The 26,464-nt window shown below is 40.8% G+C and overlaps 1 protein-coding gene across 2 annotated transcripts in view; it reads left to right on the top strand.

Moving 5' to 3' along the window:
- The first annotated feature begins 744 nt into the window (after positions 1–744).
- scaf8 (SR-related CTD-associated factor 8) overlaps positions 745–26,464 on the top strand; it is a 188,678-nt gene continuing 162,958 nt past the window's right edge. Inside the window, exon 1 of one of the 2 annotated variants that reach the window (XM_078556867.1) lies at positions 745–987. In XM_078556867.1, the coding sequence (XP_078412993.1) occupies positions 958–987 (30 nt within the window). In that variant the 5' untranslated portion in view covers positions 745–957. The remainder of the gene's footprint in view (positions 988–26,464) is intronic. The other variant, XM_078556868.1, reaches the window with a different exon arrangement.

Genomic DNA, 26,464 nt, shown 5'->3' with positions numbered 1-26,464 from the left:
TCATGGGAACGCCATGTAAATGATATGAATTTCTGTCAGTTTCTCCCGTTAGTTCGGGGTAATTTAGTGGAAGAGCAGTGTTCACTTTTTTCCCGAGTTTTCCGAAGCTCTTCTGCCTATGTTACGGTAGACAAACATCGGAATTCCTATGGAAATTCAGCCATCGGTATCCACGGATTTTTCTACCGAAGTTACAACAGTTGACCGGGAGAAGTATGCTTGGGGAAATTCAATCCGTCGAGTTTCGCCAACTTTAAGGCTGGAGTGTCAACAGATAATAGGCTGTAGGAGTGAGTGTCATAACAATGATAGTTGCGAGTCATATTTTTAGTTGATGCAAACTTTTTGACACTAGCAAATTATAAGACCGTCACAAACTTTTCGATGGGGATTCTTTTGATGTATCTCGCAGGGTTCGGGAGCAGGGGTGCAGTTAGAATCAGTGCTTTAAATGAAGTGACAGTGTGCCTCGCTCGTTATTTGATCTTTGATACATCTTGACTTCTAACATTTCCCCACGAGAGGTACTGTGCTGGCTCCTTGCAGACGTGTTGGTGTACCATACTTTGCAGCCACGATGTCTTTTGATGTGTCTTTTTAGTGGGCTAAAATGTATGGGAGTGGAAAGCAGGGGAAGAACATTGATGTGCGGTGTTGCGTGGTGCTGGGATGGCTGTGTGTTGTTGCGGCCTCTGGCCCCTAGGTGTCTCTGGCTGTGCGAACTCCCTCTCTCCCTCCCTCTGCAGAGCCGCTGCGATTGTCCGCTCCAGACCCACTCTCTGCGCCCGCCGCCATATTGCCTTCCTCCTGCACCGCGGTGAGATGAGAGTGAAGCGCAGCCGTTGTCGCCGCTCTTGACTCTCTGCCGAGTCTTAGCTCCAACGCCTCGACTCCTGTCAGCGCCGACGGCCCTTCCCACTCTCAACATCCGAAAGAAAGGAGTGAAGGCGCTGAGCCATGGAGGCCGTCAAAGCCTTTAATAACGAGGTCTGTATGAGCCGCGGCTGTTTTTTTTTGGGGGGGGGCGGCGGGGGTGAGATTTCTCAGCAGCGCAGGCGGTTGGTAGCTGGGCCCTGGGAGAGTAACGGGCGGTGGGGAGCGGGGCCTCAGGCAGGAACAGGCCTATCGAGCGCGTCATTGCAGCAAAAAAAAAACAAAATAATAAACAGGCCCGTAAACCGGGGCCTGAAGTCATGGTCAGTGCGGCCACCCGGCGGAGCGGGGATCCTCGGTAACGGCCCCCAGGGGGAGTTATTCAACGTTAGGGTGAGATGTGTGTTTGTGTGGGGGAGGAGAGCCTCGCTCCTCTCTCACGGACTACCCACCCCGGCAACGGAAATCCCGCCGAGCCTGGGGCCTGTTCAATAAATGGACGGCAGCAGGTCCCCGGGGTGGGGGAGGGCCCATATTAGCCGGGCTCTCCGTGACCTCACCAGGAGGCGCTGATGGTGCCTCTTCCACAGGGCCTTCTCTGCGCATTTCTGTTGAGTGCGGCCCTGAGCCCCGCTCTCTCATTTGACGCCTGCCCGCCCAGGGGGATGGAGATCGCCCGGATAATGCGTTTCCTGCGCTCCTCCGTTGAAGCTATGTTAATGCTGCAGGGAGCCAGGAAGCCAAGTTTTCGACTTGTCTTCAGAGCGCCTTTTCGTCCCTTTGCCATTTTTATTCAAAGCTTGAGCCAGTGCTTAAAACAATCAATTTTGTTCGAAGAGGAGAAAATATTCGACATTTACCACCAATGCTGGCTTTTAATGACTTTCGTAAACTAAAGTAGATAAAATTAATGGATCTGGAATGTTCTCGGTTCAATTTAGATGCTGCATATTTGCCAAAGAATCAGCAAAATTAAACTCAGACATTTGTGGCAACATTTAGAAGTGTTTTGTATGCACTTCGAGCCAATGTTAATGAACAATCAGTAGGGATATTTTTTCTAGGGATAAAATAACAGTACGATGTTGAGGATATTTCAAAACTTCATAACAGGAAATCTAATCTTATCAAACGTTTTCCTCCCTAAATCAAGGAAATTGCTTCTCCTCCTTACACGAGCCATATCGATTATGATCAACAGGGTTCCTCAATTAGGTCCAAGTTTGCCCATATGGGCACCCTCATGGTCTGCAAGGACACTGAGTTGCTCTCGTGGAGGTTGGACAAAAGAAAGACTGGTGGAGTGTGCTGCATGGATAGAGAACCTTAGTTGAAGGGAGGAAGTCAATTTTGCACTGCTGCCTACCATGTGGTAGGGCAACAAACATGAATGTAGGTATTGCTGAGAGCTATTCTAGGCAAGGGTGGGGAGGCTTGCAATGATCTTGGTGATCTGTGCCAAGAACCGTTGAATTTACTTAGAGTTGCCTATATGAGGATGAGCAGGATTCCATTTGATTCTCCTTGCATGCCCCCTCAGTTGTGGTTTCTATCCTTAGAAAAGAGCACAGATTGATAAATCTCACTGATAGTGGCTCTTAAACTGATCAGCTTGGGGGCTTGCAGAAAGTCAGAAAGGAGCAAGCTGGATTCTGCTCTCCTTGGCAGTGTGTAGGAATTGTGGTTTTTTTCAAGATTGCAGATTTCCAAAGTTAATTGAATTTTTATGTAGGGCTTTGGGCCTAGTGCTTACTAGTATCCTTACAGAAGTTGAAAACTATGGATTTTATCTGTGATATATTGTATAGCTGCAAAGATTTTTGAAGGGGTGGATAAAAGATTTGATAGCAACATTTAATCCTTTGCTCTTAAATAAGACACAAGGCAGTGGTGTTCACTGTCACTCATTCCATGTGATTTTGAATCCATTGATGTTAATGGGCAGAAAACTGGGCAGTGCACTTGTAGAAGTATGAGATCTTGCCAGTATCATGAGGTCTTAGAAAGTTACTCCAGAATATCCATACAGGCATTTCTGAAAGTATTGCCAGGTTTTTTGCAGATACTATATTGCTGGCAGATATGTGATCGGTTACATTCTATATGCCACCTTGAGCATTGGGCTAACTGGTAGGATATGAAAGACTTGCATTTATAGACTCGCTTTAACAATCACAGCTCCTTCTTGTCACGTAGGAAACACTGCACTCAATTTACATTCGGAAGCTCCCACAAACAGCAACATGACAGCCAGATTATCAGTCACTTTTTGTGATTTTTTTTGAGGGATAAATATTGACCAGAGCATTGAAGATAATTTCCCTAGTCTTCCATAGTGCTGTGGGATCTCTTGCATCTACCTGAGCAGGCAGATGGGGCTTTAGTTTAATGTTTCAACCAAAAGCTGGGACCTCTGACAGGGTAGCACTTCCTCAAGTGCTACACCAAAGTGATTTTTGTGCTCAAGTCCTGGATTGAGCAGATGTACTACCAACTGAAATGCGGGGGTGTTTCTTTTGTGATATTTTCTGGATGGTGTAGGAGGGGACTGATTGGCAGATTTGGAGTACATTTTCAATTGTTGATTCATTTTGGTACTGGAACCCTGATGGATGCCAATTTCAGCCTGAACAGAGTTCTTGGGAACAGCACTGAGAAGGGCATTTTTGCTTTTCTTATCTTTCCAATATGCTGGCAAAGTCATGATGCAGGTTTAGCTTGAGCCATATACCAATTGCCCAAACGTTCCTTCTCTATGATTTAGAATCTTTGGAGAGCCTTGTGCGTCTTAGTCAGCCCCTTACATGATGGTCTACTTTAAGTAGTTCCTGATGTGTAAGTATGCTACGCGGTACTGAACCTAATGTCTGGACTGTCAAAGTGATTGACACTACCTGCTGACCTTTGTAGATCCGCTACAATGAAGGAAGGCAAATGTCCATGTATAACTGATTAGGGAATGCTGAGACTTGGAATGACGCCTGCTGGAAGGTGTTGCCTGGCGAAGTCTGATGACACAGGCTGATGCATCCGGAGTTCAATGCCTGACAGGATGGGTTTGCAGAATAGCAAGCCATTTCTGCTGAAGCTGTGCGCTTCTAATTGATAGAAATTTTGTTTAATAGTGTGTGATCTGCCCCCATGTGACCAGGCAAAGAGTAGCAATGCATTTAAATGTTTCATGGTTACCTGTTGCTCAAAATGACACTCCTAAGCTCCAGCTGTTTGCTGTCCACCTAGTGAAATATACACTTGTCATTTGTCTAATGAAGCTAATAACAATCCCCTTTTGAGGGTAAGGTGGCTTGAAAATGATACATCTGGCAATGGGACCTTTGTGGCAGGCATGGTTATCCAATACCTGAACCAGGCAGATCTTCCATACTCCAGGGCACTGTTGATGGTTGACTAGTGGTCAGCTGGTTCACTAATAAAACCTGGAGAAGTATACCCTCCACTGGGGACAGGGATTAATTCTACAACCGTCCAGGATCTGTCCTTTTGAGGAGAGGGTGAATCCTCTGCATTGGACAAACAGAAATTTTGCAGAAATGCATTTCGCAATAGTTTGATCTGATTGAAAAATGGGCATAGACTTCTGCCAGTGCCAGACATTTGACTTAATAAAAGTTCTTTACAGATAGTTGTGTGCTGAAGAGAGCACTGTGTATATGTGCAAATTCAAGCAGGAGTTTGTGGTGTAATCACATAGCCAGTTATTTAATTTGGGGATGCAAATTTTAGAGGAGCACACCACATCTACCTCTTGGCATTACAGCTAATGGAATCCACATCCTTCTAATGAAGAAGTGAGAGTCATCAACTGTACCACAGCTGACGAGTGATCCAAAAGGTTGATATGAAACTTGAGTTTCTTTTGACAGGAAAGGAAATTTCAGTGTTTGTTACTTAGGTTGGTCTGACTGCTTAATTTCACTTACCACACGAACTGAAACTGGATGGCATTTCAAATAAACTGATCACATTCTGTACAAATTACTCCCTTGGGTGCTAAAGGAAATCTGTCCAGGTGGTGCGCCAAGAACAGGCTAAGAATCACTGCAAATTATGCATTTGTAAGACTGGTATAAGAAGTTTAAAATTAATATCATGTAGAGGAAACCAGAAATATTAATCAAAAGTGTAATGGTGGTGTTTTATAAATATTCACTGGGAGTTTCCTATCCTGCGATTTCCATGCTAAATTTCAGTCTGAGAATATTGGATCATAGAATGTTACAGCACTCTAACAGGTCATTTGGACAATAAAGTAGGCCTTGATGTTACATTTGGTTTGGATAATTATTTGGAAAACTAGGTCCATAAACATTGAAAAATTGAATGTGCTTTGTCCCTTGCCTTTATCAAGGTGGGTAACTTGCTCTTGTATCACTCCATACTAACCTTTGGGACCAGCATGAGATTGGTTTGGGTTAGCCTTGACTTTAATTATATTTTTCCCCTTCCCAGGAAGTGACTTGCAAGTGTTGTCTGTTTTGAGACTGGGAACATAGCAACAGCAGCAGGTCATTCAGCCTTTCAAGACTGCTCCGTCATTTAATTAGATCACACCTGAGCTGCATCTTAATTCCATATACTTGCCATGGCATCCTTGCATAACAAAAATCTGTATCAGTCTCAGTTCTGAAAATTTCAGTTGACCTAGCCTCAACAACGTTTTGGGGGAGAATATTCTAGATTCGTCTGAAGAAGTGGTTTCTGACATCCTGAACAACCTGGATCTAGCCTTAAGGTGATGCCTTCCAAACTTGAAATTGTTTCTGTACCTACTCCTTTGATCATCTTAAGCATCTCAATTAGATCACCCTTAATCTTCTATATTCAAGGCCATACAGGTTTATGCGACCTCCTAATTTTAAGCTTTTAACCTTGTATTATTCTGGTGCTATGAATCTGTACTGTATCCCTCCAAGACCATTATATCCTTCTTGGGGTGTGGCGCCCAGAACTAAATGTGGTACTCCAAATGGCATCTAACCTGAGCTCCATACACCTGTAATTAAGCTTCTCCTTTAAATTCTAGACCTCTTGAGATAAGGCCAACATTCCATTATCTTTTTAATTATTTTGTACCTGCCCACCAGCTTTTACTGATAACTGTACTTGAACGCCTAAATCTCTCTGCTTGTCCTAGCTTCTTGCCATTTAGAAGATATTCTGATCTATTTTTCTTGGATCCAGAGTGGATGACCTTTACTTTCCTACGTTGGGCAAAACGTTGGCAGATGGAGTTCACTAATGTACCAATATCCCTTTTATTTTTCTACTCTCATATATACTATTTATGGTGCCACCTAGCTTACTGTTGTCAGAAAACTTAGATATATTCCTTCATCCAAGTCATTAAGCATAGAGAAAAGTCGAGGCCCAAGAACAGATCCTTTGGGGGCACCACATGCCGCATCCTACTAATTTGAATATTTACCTATTGTCCCTATTCTCTGCCTTCTATCTCTTAACCAATTCCTTATCCAAGCCAGTAGGATGCCTTTATTCTACATGCTCTCATGTTTACTATCAGTCTCTCCTACAAATAGCCATGTCACATGCTTTCTGGAAGTCCATATAAATAAAATCCACAGATGCTTTTCCTATCACATTTGTGACCTCAAGTAGGTTTGTTAGGTGTGAATTAACCTTTACAAATCCATGCTGCTCCTTTCTGATAAGTTTATATTTGTTCAAATGCTCAATCACTCTGACCCTAATAACAGTAACTTTCTCACAACTAACTAACAGGCCTATAATTTCTTAGTTTTTTTTTCTTCTGTCCTCAACTGAGAGTGAATTTGGCAACTTTCTAAACCAAGGGGGAAATTCTGAAATTGGAGAGAATTTTCCCACTTACCTCATTTAAAAACCACAGGGTGGAAACCATTGGGTTCAGGAGATTTGTCTCTGCCTCAGAAGGAGGTAGAGGTGGAGTCATTGAATATTTTTAAGGCAACGGTAGATAAATTCTTTAGGCAAGGGAATCAAAGGCCTTCAGGGTTAGATGGGAAAGTGGAAATCGAAACACAAGATGATCAGCCATGATCTTATTGAATGACGGAGCAGGCTCGAAGGGCCGAATTTCTTGTGTTCTTATGTCTTATCTTTAATATCATTAGTTTCTTCATTACTTTGTTTTTTCCCCCTTGTATTTAATCAAATTAGTTCCTCCCTTTGATTTATGTTTAGTTTGCCTTGTATCTCTGATAGTTTATCCTTATCTTTTACCGTGAAGATTGATACAAAGTCACTATTTAGTAAATCTGTCATTTCCTTATTTTCAATTAGAATATCACCTGCACCTCCCATTAATGGGATCACATTGCCCTTAGCTACTTCCTATCTTTCAATACATTTATAAAAATCTTTAGTGCTGTCCTTGATGTACTTGCAAGCTTTTGCTCTTATTCCTTCTTTTGCAGCTCTTGCCACTTGTTTAGGATCCCTTTGCTATCTTTACTTCTCCCAATCCATGGAAGCTTTGTTGCTCTTTGCTTTTGTCTAAGCTCTTTGTTTTATATTTATACTTCTAATTTTATACCATCTCTCACTTCCCTCATTGACCAAGATTGTTTATACAGGTAGAAGAACTCTTTATCTTTAGGGATATGTGCATTGAGGTACATTAGGCCTTTAGCACATAAACAAGCTATTTGGCCTGACTGGCCTATGCTGCGTTTATGCTGCACGTGAGTCTCTTCCCACCCCTTTTTATCTAACCCTATCACCATATTCTTCTACTCCTTTCTCACTCAAGTGCTTATCTAGCTTCTACTTAAATGCATCTTTGCTAGTTTCCTCAACTACTCTTTGTGATAGCAGATTTCACTTTTTAACCATTCTTTGTATAAAGACATTTCTCCTGCACCCCCAATTGGATTTATTGGCGACCGTCGTAAATTGTGGCCTCTAGTTTTGGACTCCTCATGAGTGAAACTTTTTCTTTAAGTCTATCCTATCAAACTTTTTCATGATCTTAAAGATCTCTATTGGGTCACCCCCTCCTTCCGCCCTTTTCTGGAGAAAAGAGCCCTAGCCTCTTCAACCTTTCCTGATAAGTATATAATCTCAGTTCTGCTCTCATCCTTGTGAATCTCATTTGCATCTTCTCTAATGCCTCTGTATCTTTTTTATAAATGGAGACCAGAACTGTGCATGTGTGGTCTAACAAAGATTCATTATAAGTTTAACATAACTTCTCCGCTTGCCCATTCTGTCCTTCTAGATATGAACCTCAGTGCTTGGTTTACTTTTTTAAAATGGCCTTATTATTAACCTGCCTGAAAGCAGGTGTGAATGTATACTTCTTTGCTCCTATACCCCATTTAGACTCTTATCCAAACAATATGTGGTCTCTACATTCTTCCTACCAAAATATATCACCTCACACTTACACATATTGAAATTCATTTGGCAACTCCATGTCCATCCCTGAAATTTATTAATGTCATCTTGTGGTTTGTCGCATTCTTTCACTGTGTTAACTGCAACCTGAGATTGGTGTCATCTGTAGATCTTGAAAATGTTCTTCCAATTCCCCAATCCATGTCATTAATGTGAATTATGAGTAATAGTGGCTCTAGTACTGATCCCTATAGAACACCACTACCACCTTTTGCCAGTTTGAGTAGCTACAATTAACCCCTTATTCTTGTTTTCTGTTTTGTGGCCTGGTTGGTATCCGTTCTGCTAACTGTCCCTTGACTTCACATAGAAAATAGAAGCAGGAGTAGGCCATTCGGTCCTTCGAGCCTGCTCCGCCATTCAATACGATCATGGCTGATCCTCTATCTTAACGCCATACCCCCGCTCTCCCCATGCCCCTTGACGCCTTTAGAATCTAGAAATTATCTATTTCCTCAGATATATTCAGTGATTTGGCCTCCACAGCCCTCTGTGGTAGAGAATTCCACGGGCTCACCACTCTCGGAATGAAGAAGTTTCTCCTCATCTCAGTCCCAAATGGCCTATGAGATTGTGACCCCTTGTTCTAGACCCCCAGCCAGAAGAAACATCGTCCCTGCATCCAGTCTGTCCATCCCTGACAGAATTTTGTACATTTCAATAAGACCCCCTCTCATTCCCCTAAACTCCAGTGAACACAGGCCTAGTCGGCCCAATCTCTATTCATATGAAAATCCTGCCATCAGGAATCAGTTTGGTGAACCTTCGCTGCACTCCTTCTATGGCAAGTATATCCTTTCTTGCATAAGGAGACCAAAACTGCACACACTACTCCAGCTGTGGCCTCTCCAAGGCCCTGTATAGCTGCAGTAAGACATCCTTGCTCCTATACGCAAGTCCTCTCACAATGAAGGCCAACATACCATTTGGCTTCTTAACTGCTTGCTGCACCTGCATGCTTGCTTTCAGTGATTGGTGTACAAAGACACCCAGGTCGCTTTGTACATCAACATTTCCCAATCTATCGCCATTTAAATAATAATCTGCCATTCTGTTTTTCCTACCGAAGTGGATAACTTAACACGTTATCCACGTTACGCTGCATCTGCCATGTATTTGCCCACTCATTCAACTTGTCTAAATCGCCTTGAAGCATCTTAACATCCTCCTCACCACTCATATTCCCACCACGTTTGTCTCATCAGTAAACTTGGAAATATTACATTTGGTTCCCTCATCCAAATCATTGATATATATTGTGAATAGCTGGGACCCAAGCACTGATCCTTGTGATACCCCACTAGTCATTGCCTGCCACTCCGAAAAAGACCCATTTATTCCTACTCTCTTGTTTCCTGTCTGCTAACCAATTCTCAATCCATGCCAGTATATTACCCCAATACCATGTGCTTTAATCTTGCATACTAACCTCTTATGTGGGACTTTATCAAAAGCTTTCTGAAAATCCAAATATGTCACATCCACTGGTTTCCCCTTATCCGTTCGGCTAGTTACATCTTCAAAAAACTCCAGTAGGTTTGTCAAACATGATTTTCCTTTCATAAATCCATGTTGACTTTGTCTAACGCTATTGATATTTTCTAAGTGTCCTGTTATCACATCCTTTTTAATAGACTCTAGCATTTTCCCTACCATTGATGTTAGGCTAACTGGTCTGTAATTCCCTGTTTTTTCTCTCCCTTTTTTAAATAGTGGGGTTACATTTGCCACCCTCCAATCTGCCAGGACTGTACCAGAATCTACAGAATTTTGGAAGATGACAATCAATACATCCACTATTTCCATGGCCACCTCCTTTATTACCCTGGGATGTAGATTATCAGGTCCTGGGGATTAATTGGCTTTCAGCCCCATTAATTTCTCCACTGTTTTTTCAGTAATACTAATTTCCTTTAATTCTTCCTCCTCACTAGACCCTGGTTCCCCAGCATTTCTGGGAAGTTATCTATGTCTTCCTCCATGAAGACAACTAAAGTAGTTGTTTAATTGCTCTGCCATTTCCTTGCTCTCTATTATAAATTCTCCTGTTTCGGACTGTAAGGGACCTACATTTCTCTTCAATCTTTTTCTTCTTACATACTTATAGAAGCTTTTACAGTCCTCTTTTACACTCCTTGCAAGACTTTATTTTTCCCCTCTTAATCAATCTCTTGGTCTTCCTTTGCTGAATTCTAAATTGCTCCCAACCCTCAGACTTGCTCCTTTTCCTAGCAACTTCATATGACTCTTCTTTGGATCTAATACTATCCTTAATTTCTTTTGCTCACCATGGTTGGGTCACTTTTCCTGTTGTGTTTTTGTGCCAGAAAGGAATATATAACTGTTGCAATGCATACATTTGTTCCTTAAATATTAGCCATTGCCTATCCGCCGTTCGCCTTTTAATGAAGTTCCCCAATCTATCTTAGCCAAGTCATGCCTCATACCTTCGTGGTTTCCTTTGTTTAGATTTAGAACCCTAGTTTCGGATTGGACTACTTCACTTTCCAACCGAAGGAAGAATTCTTTCATGTTATGGTCACTGTTCCCTAAAAGACCCCACAGAACAAGATTATGAATTAACCCCTTCTCATTGCACAAAACCAAATCTAGGATAGCCTGTTCCCCAGTTGGTTCCTCCAAGTACTGGTCTAAAAAAACACCTCGTGTACACTCCAGGAATTTGATTTGCCCAGTCTATATGTGGATTAAAGTCACCTTTGATTATTGTAGCACCCTTGTTATATGCATCTCTAATTTCCTGTTTAATATCATCCCCTACCTTACCACTAAGATAAAAGCAAAAAACTGCGGATGCTGGAAATCCAAAACAAAAATACCTGGAAAAACTCAGCAGGTCTGGCAGCATCTGCAGAGAGGGACACAGTTAACGTTTCGAGTCTGAATGACCCTTCAACAGAACCCTTCTGTTGAAGGATCATTTGGACTCGAAATGTTAACTGTGTCCCTCTCCGCAGATGCTGCCAGACTTGCTGAGTTTTTCCAGGTATTTTTGTTTTTGTTTTGCCCTACCTTACCACTACTGTTTGGAAGCCTAACTCTCACTAATGTTTTCCACCTCTTGTTGCTTCTTAGCTCCACCCAGACTGATTCTACATGTAGATTTTCTGAGCCAATATCCCGTCTCACTATGGTACTAATTTCATCCTTAACTAACAATGCCACGTCACCTCCTTTTCCTTTTTGCCTGTCCTTCCTAAATATCGAATATCCTTGGATATTCAGTCGCCAGCCTTGGTCACTCTGCAGCCATGTCTCCGTAATCGCAATCATGTACCTGTTTACATCTATTTGTGCTGTTAATTCGTCTACCTTATTGCAAATATTCTTTGCATTCAAATACAATGCCATTAGACTTGTCTTTTTATGCATTTTTTCTACTATGGCCCTATTTGCTGTTAGCTCCTGTTTCCTATGCCTTCCACTTTTGCTTTTTACTTTTATGTCTTTCATTTCTGTCTTTGTTTTCCTCTCTTGTGTCTTCCCACTCTGGCTCCCATCCCCCTGCCACTCTAGTTTAAACGCTCCCCCACAGTACTAGTGAATACCCTGGCGAGGACATTGGTCCTGGTCCTACTGGGGTGCATCCCGTCCAGTTTGTACAGGCCCCCCCTTCCCCAGAATCTGCCCCAATGCCTCAGGAATCTAAATCCCTCCCTCCTGCACCATCACTCCAGCCACACATTCACCCAGTCTATTCTCCTATTCCTGATCTTGCTAGCTCACATGTTCTGACCTTAGTCATGAGTCTACTATATCTACTACGACCTTATCAAAGGCCCTTTGAAAATCTAAATACGTCACAGCTACTATGTTATCCTTGCCTAATCTTCCTTTTACTTCAAAAAATTCAATAAGGTTGATGAAGGGTTGCCTTCCCTTGTGAAAACCATGTTGCTTACTCCCTGCTGTTTTCAGTTTCTAGATGTTTTTCACTGATACCTTGGAGTAAAGATTCTATTATTTTTTCTACCTTTAATATTGAGCTATAGGTCTATAATTTCATGAACTTGTTCTATTTCCCTTCCTAGCTATAGGGATCATATTGGCTGTCCATCAGTCCACTGACAGAATTCTCTTTACTAATTAAATTTTATACATATGCAGTAGTGCCTCTGATTCCCTAACTTTTAATATGCGCTTGCAAGGCCTTATAATCTACCAGAACACAAAAGCAAAATATTGCAGGTGCTGGAAATCTGAATAAAAACAGAAAATGCTGGGAATACTCAGATCTGACAGTATCTGTGGAGAGAGAAACCAAGTTAACGTTTCAGACTGATGACCTTTCATCCTACGAATACTTTTTGAACCTCCTGGTGATTTGTAGTTTTAACAGTTAACACTAGTGCTGCTGAGTCTATTGCGGTGAATTCCTGCCTCATCCCTCCATAATCAGCCTTATTTAAATGTAGAACCTTGTTTTGTGACTCACCTTTCTTCCTTGCAAACCTAATACTAATTCTATTATATTATGGTCACTTAGCTAGCTGTTTCCTTACCTCTAAATTTTTGATTTCGCTAAACCTACCATGGTCTGTTTTCTTGTTTGTTCAAGAATGTATTGTTGCCACACTGACCCAAATACAATCATCCAATCACTGCCTTTGAGACTCAAGCTGTTCAACTTCTCCCAGTCTATGCCAAAGCTAAAGTCTGGTTATAATGGGAGTATTTTTGGAGCAAACTTTTCCAATTTCCATCCTTGTTCGTCCCACTACTTTATCCTTAACTAGTGGTCTAAAAATGACTCCCAGCAAAGTTCTGCAGTCTTTTCAATTCTTATATTCTACCCAGAGTTTCTACTGTGTTCTTACTCTTGCTTATGAGTCTCCCTTTCTAATGTTGTATAACTGTCCCAGGTCAATATTGCTACTACAGTTTTAGTTTCCTTTTTCTTTCTCAGGGAGCTATAGCTGCAGCCTGTTTTGTGGCATTCAGAAATAGGGACATAGAACTTTTGGCCCTTCCAGCCTGCTCTGCTATTCGATAAGATCTGATATGATTGTGATGGCACCTAAATGTGTTGCAGGCTGCTTTTTTAGTCATTGCAGATTGACTTGACAGAAATTTTCATTTAGTGATCACTATTCAATGTGGAAATTGACTGATTAATGCTTGACAAACATGTTTACAGTTAGAGAGAAAAGTCTTCAGCCCTATTTGATGTGTAATCTGAAACTAAACCGTTGGAATGCAGCTATGTAAATGGAAATATTTTTTGAAGTTACTCATTACTGTGTTTCAAAGTAACTAATGCCAAAAAGGAAAAAGACTTAATTTTTATATCACTGAAGCCTCTCAAGGTACTTTAAAGTATTGTGACTTTATGTAGGCAAATGTGACAACCATTTTATGTTCAGTTAATTTTTCTTCAGTTGTGGTTGGTGAAAAAGGAATTCTAGCTATGATACAAACTGTTCTGAGTCTTGCCACAGGATCTTTAAATGGCCATTGCAACAGGTAGCACCTTAATTTCCCATCTAATTTGAAAGATGGCGCCTTCAGCAATGCAGTTTTCCCTCATCTCTACACTGGATTATGCATTTGTGGTCTGGAGTGTTAGTTTAGATTATGCATTCAAATCCTGCTTAAAGCCACAAGTTTATGTCTCAAGCAAGGATGCTATGAACAGTCTACTTTAACTGAACTAAACGGAATATGTTGGAACAGAGGAATAGGAAGAAACCATTTAGCCCCTCAAGCCTATTCTGCCATTTGTTAAGATCAAGGCTGATCTGCAATGTGACTCTGTAAACCCAACTTTGTCCCATCTCCCTTCACACCTTTGGTTAACAAAGATTGATCAATCTTGGATTTAAAATTATCAATTGATCTAACATCAGTTGTTTGTGGAGGACAGTTCCAAACTTCTACCACTGTGTATTGGGAATATTATTTCTAAGTTGAAAGTATCAATTGGAATAGTGAGGGAGAAACCTTAGCCTTGTGTGCTGCAAAATCGGTTCAAGTAGATGTGTTGTGTTTAGTCCAAACTAGGAATGGGGTTGAAGTGGGAGGAGACCACATACTGATTGTTTTTCGACACAGGAATTGCACTCTCATGGAGGCTAGGAAAGAAAAATTGGTAATTGAGGGAACAGGTAAGAAGATGCAAACTTAAGATAATTGTTGGAGGCCGACCTTAAACTAAATTTTTTCTAACTCAGGCATGCACACACCATATTTGTGCTCGTATGTCATGGAGCCATTATGTTCAAAGATTGAGGCCACTCGGCCCATCAAGCTATGTCAACTTTCTCGAGCAATCCAGTCAGGCCCATTCCACTGCTGTAGCCATGCAAGCTTATTTCCCTCAAGTGCCCATCCAAATTCCTTTTGAGATCATTGATCATCTCCACTTTCACCATCATCGTAAAGAGTGAATTTCAGATCATTACCACTCTCTGTATATAAAAAAAAGCCTTTCTTCTCATCCATTTCTATCTCTTGCTCAAAACCTTAAATTTGTGTCCCATGGTCCTTGTCCAATTAGCTAATGGGGACAGCTTTTCTTTGTCTACCTTTTCTAACCTGTCACAATCTTGTACATCTCTGTCAAACCTCCCATCAATCTTCTTTGCTCCAAGGAGAACAACCCCAGCTTCTCCAACCTAACCTTGTCACTAAAATCCCTCACCCTAAAACCATTTTGGTGAATCACCTCTGACCCCCTTCAAGGGCCCTTACACCCTTCCTAAAGTGTGGTAAACTGAACCAAATGCAATAATCTGGTTGTGGCCTAACCAGAGCTTTAAAAAGATTCAGCATTCCTGCTTTTGTACTCAACTCTATTTATGAAGCCTAAGATCTCATATCTTTACTAACTACTCCCTCAATATGTACTGCCACCTTCAAAGATCTATGCATGTAAATCCCCAAATCCCTCTGTCCCTGTACACGCTTTACAACTTTGTCATTAAGTCTGTATTGCCTCGCCTTTCCCTTTAGCCAAAATGCAGCACCTTACACTTCTCTATTAAATCCATATGCCACTTATCTGCCTATTCTACTAGCCTATCAGTGTCTTCTTGCAGTTGATTGGTGTCATCCTTTATGTTTGCCACTTCTCCATGTTTGGCATCATGGAAAATTTTGAAACTTTACTCTGTATTCCAATATCCATATCATTTATCTATTTCAAAGAAAGTAGTCCCAACACTGATCCTTGGAGAGCATCACTGTCTTCCATTCTCCAGTCTGGAAAAACAACCATTTACCACAACTTGTTTTCTGTCCTTAAGCCTGTTTTTTAAAAATCCAGCTGACATTGACCCTCCTATTCCATTATGCTTCAATTTTGTTAACCAGCCTTTTATGTAGCATTTTGACAAATGCTTTCTCAAAATCCATATAGAGAACATCCATTGCATTCCCTTCTTCAACCTTCTCTGTTAACCTCCATCAAAATGCAGTGTTGGGGACTCAGGCCCTGCACGTGATGCTAGAGAAGCTGGGGTGAATAAGTGATTTGCAGTTGACTCTACGACTAAGCCTTGTGTAGGGACTGGTAATGGGCTATTTCTATTTGTTTTCCTTTTTCTCTTGTCGTTAGTCTCTCCATTTCTCAAGCCATTAATTCCTAGCTGGCATATGGTTCAAAGGATACTAGTCACCTTCTAGCATCTCCTTCAACTAACCATTATGTATTCATCTTTGAACCCTGGCAGAGTTTTAAGGCAGGAATTGTGTATCTGTGGATGATGTGCGCACACACCGAACAGGGGATGGTGGACAGTAATTAGAAGAAAGCACTGTAATTGATTTTTCCATCCCTTGTCGACTGACAATAAGGAGTATTGTACACCTCTTTTACTGCTCTGATGGGAACACAGACTAGGTTGAATCTGGGCCATATGGCTTACCGCCGCCAGATAAACTCACTAAACCCTTGGGTGAATTTCCCATATTTTAAATAAGTGATTATAATTTTTTATGTTTGTACATTATTGATATTGGGATCTCAACATAACGATTCTGCTATCAGAACATACCTTCATTAACTATAATTTAATACTGAGTTGCCTTGTTTTTGAACAATATTCCTTGAAATGTTTAGCTGACAATTTAAAAAGAACTAAATGCACAGTGCTTAGTAAATATGGTTGGTGAGTTGCAGGCCTAAATTGCCGCAAGAGCTTAGGATATAGTGGAGTTCTGGCTCAACAAGGGGAGAATTGTAACTTAATGTTTGTGGCTGTAAAGCATCCAGGAAAGATGGGAAGTTAAAAAGGAGGGGATGACAGTACTGACCAAATATACTGTTACAGCATTGAAAAGGCATAAGTTATTGTGGGTTCAACGACAGAATCAATTTGGTTAGAAATAAGAAGCAAGAGAGGAACTAATGCAGTAGAGAGGAGCAAATTATCAGGCAAATTTCAGAAAGATGCGTGAACTATAAACTAGTGATAATACGGTGTCAATTATTCGAATATAGTTTGGGATAATAACTATGTAATGGGGAAACTGTGGGAGTAATTCCTGAAATGTGTACCAGAGAACTTTCTTTATCGGCATGTTTCCTGAAAGGAAAGCAGTGCTGGATTTGGTTTTGGGAAATGGAATGAGAAAGTTAGCATATTTCAATGGGGATGTATTTGGGGAAACAATGATCACTATCATTACATTTAGAGTAGTTATGGAAAAGGGTAAAGCACAATCAAAAGTGAAAATGTGTAACTGGAGGAGAGCTAATTTCAGTGAGCTGAAAGGGGACCTGGTCCAGGTTCAATTAAGTCAAAGATTGGCAGGCGAAACAGTAAATGAACTATGGGAAGCCTTCAAAAGGAAGATACTTCAGGTACAGCTGAGATACATTCCCACAAGGGGGAAAGGAAGAGCTCCCTGGATGATTAAAGGTACAGAGATAAAAATGATCCATGAAAAAGGAGGCTTATGATACATGTAAAGGAAATGGAGAGACTAGAGAAGTTGAGGTTGTTCCTGTTAGAAAAGAGAAAGTTAATGAGAGAATTAATAGGGGCATTCAAAATCATGAAGGGTTTTGAGAGAGTAGTAAGAAATTTTCCACTAGCTGAAGTGACGGTAACCAGAGGATTTATTTAATAATGGCAAAAGAGCCAGTGAGGTGATGATCTGAATTTCATAGTAACTTTAAAAAGAGAATTCGATAAATACTTGAAAGGGTGAAAATGGCTGGGCAAAGGGGAAAGAGCTGAGCATGTGACTAATTGAAAAATTCTTTCAAAATACAGACACGATGGGCTAAACGGTCATGTTTTGTGCTGTAAGATTCTGTGTCTCACTTCCTGACTTAACCAAAGCCTCTCCACCACCTTTGAGACACATGTCAAGAGTACAATAGAATACTCTCCACTCACTTGGATAGGTGCAACTGCAGCAACACTTGAGCTTGACACCATCTAGGACCATGTATCCTGCTTTGATTGGCCCCTGATCTACCATCTTAAACACCCATTCTCCCACCAGCGGTGCACTTGGTCTGCAATGTGTACTATCTACAGGATGCACTGCAGCAAGTAGCCAAGGCTTTTTTGACAGCATGTCCCTCCCAAACTTGTGACATCCACCAGCTAGTAGGTGCATCGGAACAGCATCACCTGAAAGTTTCCCCCGTCAAGCAGTGCAACTTCTCGATTTGGGCAGACATCTAGATTTATTCATCACTGGCAATCCTGAAGCTCCCTACCCCCTATCCTTACAGCACTGTAGCAGTACCTTCATGCAGACTGCAGCAGTTCAAGAACACCACCTTCTCAAAGGCAACTAGGTATTGGTAATAAATGCTTCCTTGCCAGCAGCGCCCATATCCAGAGTATGAATTTTAAAAAATATATTTTTGGAGGAGATAAGAATGCAAGCTAAAGCTTGTTTGTGTGAATACATAATTTTTTTTATCAATGTATTTTCCAAATATAAAGTTGTTCAAACTTACTTTGTTATGCGTCAAAGCATATACTTCAGACTTGAAGTCAAACTACTTACCCCTAAAGGAAACATTAGTGTTGGTCAGGAGCAGAAATATTACTTGCAACCTTGGAGAGTGACTTGATATTAGAATTTTGTTGTTTCATTTCCAAGGTTTTGATTTGTAGATAACCTGGACTGATGCAGTGAAATTCTTTTTCTTTCGATTGTCAGGCTCTTGATTGAAAGTTGCAGATACATGGGAATAGGTTAATAAGCCCCTGAATCCTGTTACATAATTTGTACAAATCACGGCTGTTACTTATCAACTTTCTCTTCATATCCCTTGATAACCTCTCTCTCTCCATGCTTCATGATGTCATGACATTAAAATGGAGCAAGTAGAAGAGGCAGGCCCCAGAAAAACCTACCTCAACCGGTACAGGGACTGAACCTGTGCCATTACTAAGCAACTGAGCAACTAACTGAGCTAACTGATTCTTAGCTAACAAAAAAAATCTGATGTTCTCAGTTTTGAAAATTTCAATTAATTGAACATCCCCAGCCATTTGGGGAAGAGAATGCCAGATTTTCACATATTCCATAATAAAATATTTCATAAAATAAAATACATTAATTGTGGCAATAATGTAACATTTAAGCACATACTGTGGACCTCTTAAAAACGAATAATGGGGGTGTTAGAATGAAAAGGAGATAGCAGAAATGTTAAATAATTACTTTCCATCAGTATTTGCTCTTAAAGTCACAAATGGCATCTTATGTGATTGTCCTTGTCCTTCTCAACCTGTTTGCAACCTGTGACTTGATTGACCAAATTTTTTTTATTCATTCATGGGATGTGGGCATCACTGGCTAGACCAGCATTTATTGCCCATCCCTAATTGCGGAGGGCGTTTTAGAGTCAATCACATTGCTGTGGGTCTGGAGTCACGTGTAGGCCAGACCAGGTAAGGACAACAGATTTCCTTCCCTAAAGGACAGTGAACCAGATGTTTTTTATGACAGTCGACAATGGTTTCATGGCCATCATCAGACTTTTAATTCCAGATTTTTTTTATTAAATTCAAATTCTACTATCTGCCATGTTGGGATTTGAACCAAAGTCACCAGAGCATTACCCTGGGTCTCTGGATTACTCGTCCAGTGACAATACCACTATGCCACCGCCTCCCCATCACCGTCCTTCAGCATTTCTCCACAGCTGGCTGGGACTGCATTCCCCTGGTTCCATTCTTATCTATCCAGTTGTAGCCAGAATATCACATGCAATGGCTTCTCTTCCACTCCCCTCACCATTACCTCTAGTCTGCCCCAAGGGCCTATCCTTGACCCCTCCTATTTATCATTTATATGCTGCCCTTCAGCTATCTTTTGAAAACGATGTCTGTATCACACATCGTTAAAACAAATATTCAGAAACAAAGGTTATTTGCTATGCCCAGGAAACTATCACTGCCCACAATATCTCAGGATTTTAATTGAAAGTACAAAGAAAGCTTATGTAATTGATCCGAAGCTTGATAAGCAATTAGCTTTTGAATAAATTCTCCCAGTGTTCACTTAATAGTAAGTACTTTATAGCCTTAAGCAACGCTTTTAGACTTTTGCAGTAACACAGAACATTGGAGGAGAGTTTGTGCTTTGGCTGTCATTGGCTGGTTGCACCAAAATTCCTGAAATTACACTAGTTAGATTGCAGTTCAAGTTTCCGCTAAAGTTCATAAACAAATGTAAATCTCCCATGAACTGATGCAAAAGAACGAAATAACAGAATATATTTATTTCTTCTTTCCATGAAAAGCATTTCTTGATTTATTTGAGTGGTAACCTGATGCAGTTTTGGTAATACATCTGAAAATGGGTCTACCAGCAAAAATAAGCTTTTTTAATGAGGGCGCATCCAGTCCACCTGTGAGTAACTTGATTTAAAATCACTAAAAATGACTTTTTAATAAAACCTATACTATTTAATAGTTTCACTGTACATTAGTCAGTTTCTTAAAATATTAAATATTTTGATATGAAAATCTAATAAAACACATCTACACTGCTTAGTTGCCTAATAAAATGAATGAAATTTGAACAGCCTTCCTGCTCACTCAGCAAAATCTTGCAGATTGTGGATTACATGAACATAAGTGGTTTTGGGCATAACTAACTAGTTTAAAATTCTGATTTTTTTTTTGCATTGGTTCAGTCAATTACACTCATTTCACTGATCTCACTAGCATAAATAAGCAAACCTTTACTCCATTATGTTTTGTGGGTTATTCCTGTGAACAATGCCATATTAAAAACTGCAATCTGGTGCACAATTGCTATATTACACTAGCCTTGGGTTTGTGCAAATATGTCCAAGAATCTTTTAAAAAGGCAATAAAGTCCGTTATTTGGAAAATGTAGAAGAACTTCTCCAGAAATAGCATATTCCTTATTAACACAGGATCAGAATATGGGTAGCATATGAATTAAAATAACTTAGCAGTCACACCTGAGACAGAATGTTCCTGCATTCTGATTTGCAGTCCAAATAACAATTAGGCTGGGATTATCTTGCATAATTTCATCACCAAACAAATTGTTCTGATCAAAGGTCATTGACCTGAAACATTAAGTTTGTTTCTCCCTCTGGAGATGCTACCTGACCTGCTGAACATTTGCAGTACTTACTGTTATTTCAGATTGTCCTGAGGCTCTTAAAATTACACAGCTTTAATTTAGCAACAGAATACTATAATCAATACATTATCATACTGTATAGTAACCCTGACCTTGCAAAACAATGGAGTAGATATTCCTGGAAAAATAATGGTGTTTTAATAATTATGCTGTTACTAGTGTGCAAATCACCCAGGGGACAAAGAGATACCCTAGGAGTTGTACAGAGTTTGCTGGTCAATTGACATTATTTTGCCACTTGCCTCCTGAAAAATGACATCTCGACCTTACCCTCTTCGTTATTTTTAACTAGTTGGATTTTCGCAATTATGACCATTAAACTCACTACTGAAAGATAGGGATGATAATGCAAGAAGCCTAGAGATGAGCTGAGGACACAGACACTTGGAAGTATGACATCATAATTATTACTGAAATGTGACTTTAAAAATAGCAGCTAAGCATTCTTGGTTGCAGGGTTTTCAGACGAAATGGTGGGGGGGGGTGGAGAGGTCATAAAATTGGTTAATTAAACAATCACAGCTGTGAGGAAGTATGAAATGATAGCAGGAGCATCAAATGAGCACATATAGGTTTAACCAAAAAGGGACAATCATACTGGTGGGAGTATATATTAGACCCCCAGTCAGAGGAAGATAGAAGGGCTAATATGTAGGCAAATTGCCAAGAAGTGCAGAAGCATCAGGACAGTAATAGGGGATTTCATCTACCTAAATGATTAACTGGGATAAATTCAGTGTAAAAGATATCAAATGCACAGAATTCTTAAAATATATTCTGGAAAACCTTTTTAGCCAATGCGGAGCAAGCCCAACAAGAGAAGGAACAGTTCTTGGCTTAGTTTTAGGGAATGAAGCTGGGCAGGCGGAAGGGACATTAGTGGGAGAATAGCTTAGTGATAGTGATCATAATTCAGTTAGATTCAGCATAGTTATGGAAAAGAATAAAGATGAGCCAATATTAACAGCTTTAGATTGGAGAAAACCAATTTTATGAAGCTCTAGTTTGGCAAAAGTGGGCTGGAAACAGCTACTTGAGGGTAAATCAATCAGTGGGAGTTATTCAAGGAGGTGATAGTGTTCAGAACTAATATGTTCCAATAAAGGACCAAGACACCGAATGAGCATGCAGAGTAGGATATGACAAAAAAAGAAAGCTTATGTCAGATGGTAGAGGCTCAGTACACCAGAAAGCATACAGGAGGATGAAAAGTGCAGGAGTGAAATTAAGAAGGAAATTAACAAGGCAAAGAGGGCATGAAAAATTATTGGAAAGTGGGCAGGGTTCTTAATATTTTGCATCTGTTTTCTCAAAATAAGGAGCATGAAACAGATAATGTAGTTGTGGAGGAGTGTGAAATATTGAGTGGGATAAACATAGTGAGAAAGGAAATATTAAGGTGTTTAGCATGCTTGATATGAATCCCAGGCCTGGAAGCAATGTATTCCAGACTGTTAGGGAAAATAAGGGAAAAGAAATAGCAGATGCTCTGACCATCATTTTCCAGTCTTCTTTGGTCACAGGCATGGGACTGGAGGACTGCTCATGTTTGTACTATTGTTTAAAAAAGGCTGGAAGGGATGGCTTGAGTATTTGCAGGCTGGTCAGCCTAACTTTGGTGGGTGGACAAATTATTGGAACAAATTGGGATAAATTGTCACTTAGCCAGGTTCAGGACAGACAGCATGAATTAATGGGAACGACATGTCTGACTAGATTGAATTTTTTGAGGAGGTAGCGTATTTAATAGAGTCTACATGGATTTATCAAGGCTTTTGCCCGCATGGCAGACTGGTCAGAAAACTAAAAGTTCTCAAGGGACATATATCGGTGAATTAGACTTGTAGGGGGCATGATTAAGAAGTTTTCAGATGATACAAGAAATAGGCTTGTGATTGATAGTGAGGAAGAAAGCTGTAGACTGCACGAAGAGCTTCATGGATAGCATGTTTCTGGCGGTGGTTACCCTGCAGCTTAAAAATGTACAGGCAAAGAGGGAATGGTGGCTGCCAGAAAGACAAGCAGGACCAGGCAGGTAAAGCGGGGATCCCATGAGTGCAACTTGCTGTCCAACCAGTACTGAGTTCTGAATACTGGTGAGTGTAATGGTTCCCCTGGGGAGTGCAAGCAGAGTCAAGTCCATGGCATCGTGAGTGGTTCAGCTACACAAGGTAGGGAGGAAAAATAGTGGTGGGGGGAGCAGACTGGTGCTTCTGCAGCCGCAAACATGACTCCGCGATGGGATATTGCCTTCCTGGTGGCAGGGTCAAGGATGTCACTAAGCAGCTGCAGGATCTTCTGAGGGGGAAAGAGAACAGCCAGAAGTCATGGTCCATATTGGCACTAATAGTGTTGGCCGAAAGAAGGATGAGGTTCTGAAGGCAAAGTTGAGAGAGATTGAATTGAAGGACCTCCAATGTTGTAATCTATTTTCAGTGCCCCGTGCTAATGAGTATAACAATAGGAAGGTAAAACTGATGAATGTGTGGCTGGAGCGATGTTGCAGGTGGGAGGGCTTTAGGCATCAGGACCACTTGTGGGAGAGGTGGGACCTGTACAGGCTGGATGGGTTGTACCGCAATAGGGTCGGGACCAAGGTCCTTTCAGGGGTTTTCCTTGCTGTTGAGAAAGGGGAATGGGAACCTAGGAGTAGATTCAGAAGGGAAAGAAGGAGAGCTGGAAGTGGAAGGCAGAAAATTAGCAATCATGTTTGGAAGGTAGAGGAAACAAAGTCTAGAAAAAGCCAACAAGGGAGTTTGGCAGTGGTAAATGGTACATACTGCAATACAAGAAGTCTAGGAAATAAGGTAGATGAGCTGAGAGCATAGTGGGAGGATGATCTAACCATTACCGAGACATGGCTGAAGAAAGGGATTGAATGGCAGCTCAACTTTCCTGGTTACAGGGTTTCCAGATGAGGTAGAGAGGTGGATAAAATAGGAGGGAGGAGGGTCGCAATATTGATTAAAGAAACAATTATATTTCTGAGGAGCGATGATGTAGCAGAAAGATTATCAAATGAGGCCATATGGGTTGAGCTAAAGAAAAAATGCATAATCACACCACGGGAGTGTACTATTGAGCCCCAAATTATTAGAGGGAGACAGAAGAGAAAATATGTAGGCAAATCTCTGAGAAGTACAAAAATAATGGAAGAACCTAAGGGTATAAAAAGTGTAGGGTTAAATTAGAAAGGAAATTAGCAAAGCAAAGAGTGGGACATGATAAAATATTGGCAAGTAAAATCTAAGAAAATGCATAAGTGTTTTTTTATAAATGCATAAAGAGTGGACCTACCAGGGACCATGAAGGTGATCTGTGCAGCAGGGTAGAGGATGTTGGTATGATTCTTAATGAAAACATTACATTTGTTTTGTTTTCACAAACAATACAGGCATTGCAATCGGGCGGGGTGGGGGGGGGGGGAGAGTTTGTGAAATTTAAGATGAAATTAACCTAGTGAGTAGCAAAATGATATAACGTCTTTGAAAGTGGATAAATCCCTAGGCCTGGATAAAATGTATCCTAGTCTGTTGAAGCAAGAGAAGAAATACTGGCAGCTCTGATCATTCAATTCCAATCCTTTCCGGCTACATGTGTGGTGCCAGAGGACTGGAGGTCAGCTAACGTACCATTGTTTAAAAAGGGAGAAAGGAATAGACTGAACAATTATAGACCAGTCAGACTGACTTCATGGTAGGAAAATTATTGGAAAAAAAATTATGAAGGACAAGATAAATCTTCATTTAAAAAGACACTGATCAATGACGGTCATTATTGATTTAAGGGAAAGGTTGTGTCTGACTAACATTAAATTTTTTTGAGGAGATAACAAGGAGGGTTGATGAGGGTAGTGTATTTGATGTAGTCTTTAGATTTTAGCATGGCTTTTGATTAGGCCCACATGACAAGCAGATCACAAAAGTAAAAGCCCATGGGATCCAAGGCAAAATGGCAAGTTGGGTCCAATATTGGTTCAGAGGGAGGAAGCAAAGGGTAATGGTTGCAAGGTGTTTTTGTGACTGGAAAGCTGTTTTCTTTGGGGTTACACAGGTCTTACTACTAGATCCTTTTTTGTGTATATATCAATTATTTGGACTTGAATGTAGGGAGTTAGTTAAGAAGTTTGCAAACGATACTGCAGCTGGCTGTATGGTTGATGATGAAGAAAGCTGTTGACTGCAGGAAGATATCAATGTATAAGTCAGATGGGCAGAACATTAGAAAATGGAGTTCAGTCCAGAAAAGTGAGGTGTAATAGATTTGAGGAAGGCTAATAAGGCAGGGGAATACACAATAAATGGTAGAATACTGAGAAGTGTAATGGAACAAAGGGACCTTTGGAGTACAATAGCTGCAAATCTGCAAGGGTTGTTGGACAGATAGATAAAGTGGTCAAGAAGGCATACAGGACACTTGCCTTTATCAGCAAAGGCATAGAATATGAAAGCTGTGAGGTTATGCTGGAACTGTATAAAACACTTGTTAGGCCACAGCTGGAGTACTTTGTGTAGTTCTGGTCATCACACATTAAGAAAGATGTAATTACACTAGCAAGGTTAGAGATTTATGAGGATGCTGCCAGATCCGGTGAATTTTAGTTATGAGGAAAGATTAGATAGGCTAGGGTTGTTTTCTTTGGAACGGGGAGGCTGAGGGGTGATAGAATTGAAGTATATTAAACTATGAGGGATCTAGATAGAGTGGATAGGAAGGCCCTAAACTACTTGGTTGAGGGGATCCATAACCAGAGGCATAGATTTAGGGTAGGAGGTTTAGGTGGGATATAGGGAAATGCTTTCACCCAGAGTGTGGTGGGGATCTGGAACTCTCTGCCTGCAAGGATGGTAGATGCCGACAAGGCTATAGACCAAGAGTTGGAAAGTGCAATTAGGCTGGATGATTACTCGCAAGCCAATATGGACATGAAGTGCTGAATGGCCTACTTCTGTTCCGTAAATTTCAGTGATTCTGTGATATCAGTGGACTGGTTAGGTAGGCAGCAGAGTGGCAAATGGAATTCAAACTGGAGATACAAGAGGTAATACATTTGGAGGGGTCAAACAAACCAAGGGAGCAGGACAGGCAGATAAGGTGGCCAAGAAGGCAGAAGGATGCTTTCATTCTTTGACCAAGGCCTAGAATTTAAGAACAGTGAGGTTCCACTAGAACTGTATAGAACACCAGCTAGACTACAGCTAAGGTACTGGTCACTTGATTACCAGAAGGATGAGATTGCACTAGAGGGGTTGGGGAGGAGATTTACAAGGATGTTGTCAGGAATTAAGAATTTTAACTGTGATGAAAGATTGGATAATCTGGGATTGTTTTCTTTTGAAACAAAGGAGGCTGAGGGGGGAATTAATTGAAATGTATAAAATTATAGGAACATAAGAAATAGGAGCAGGAGCAGGCCGTACGGCCTCTGAAGCCTGCTCCCATATTCAATATGATCTTTGGCAGATCATCTGTCTCAACTCCACTTTCTACCCTGCTACTCTGAGACATCAGAAATCTCAGCAATGGAGCATTCACAACGCACTGGGGTAGAGAATTCCAA

Source organism: Cetorhinus maximus, chromosome 14 (assembly GCF_964194155.1).
Source record: "Cetorhinus maximus chromosome 14, sCetMax3.hap1.1, whole genome shotgun sequence".
Classification (NCBI taxonomy): Eukaryota; Metazoa; Chordata; class Chondrichthyes; order Lamniformes; family Cetorhinidae; genus Cetorhinus; species Cetorhinus maximus.
This window is presented reverse-complemented; position numbering and strand designations above follow the sequence as displayed.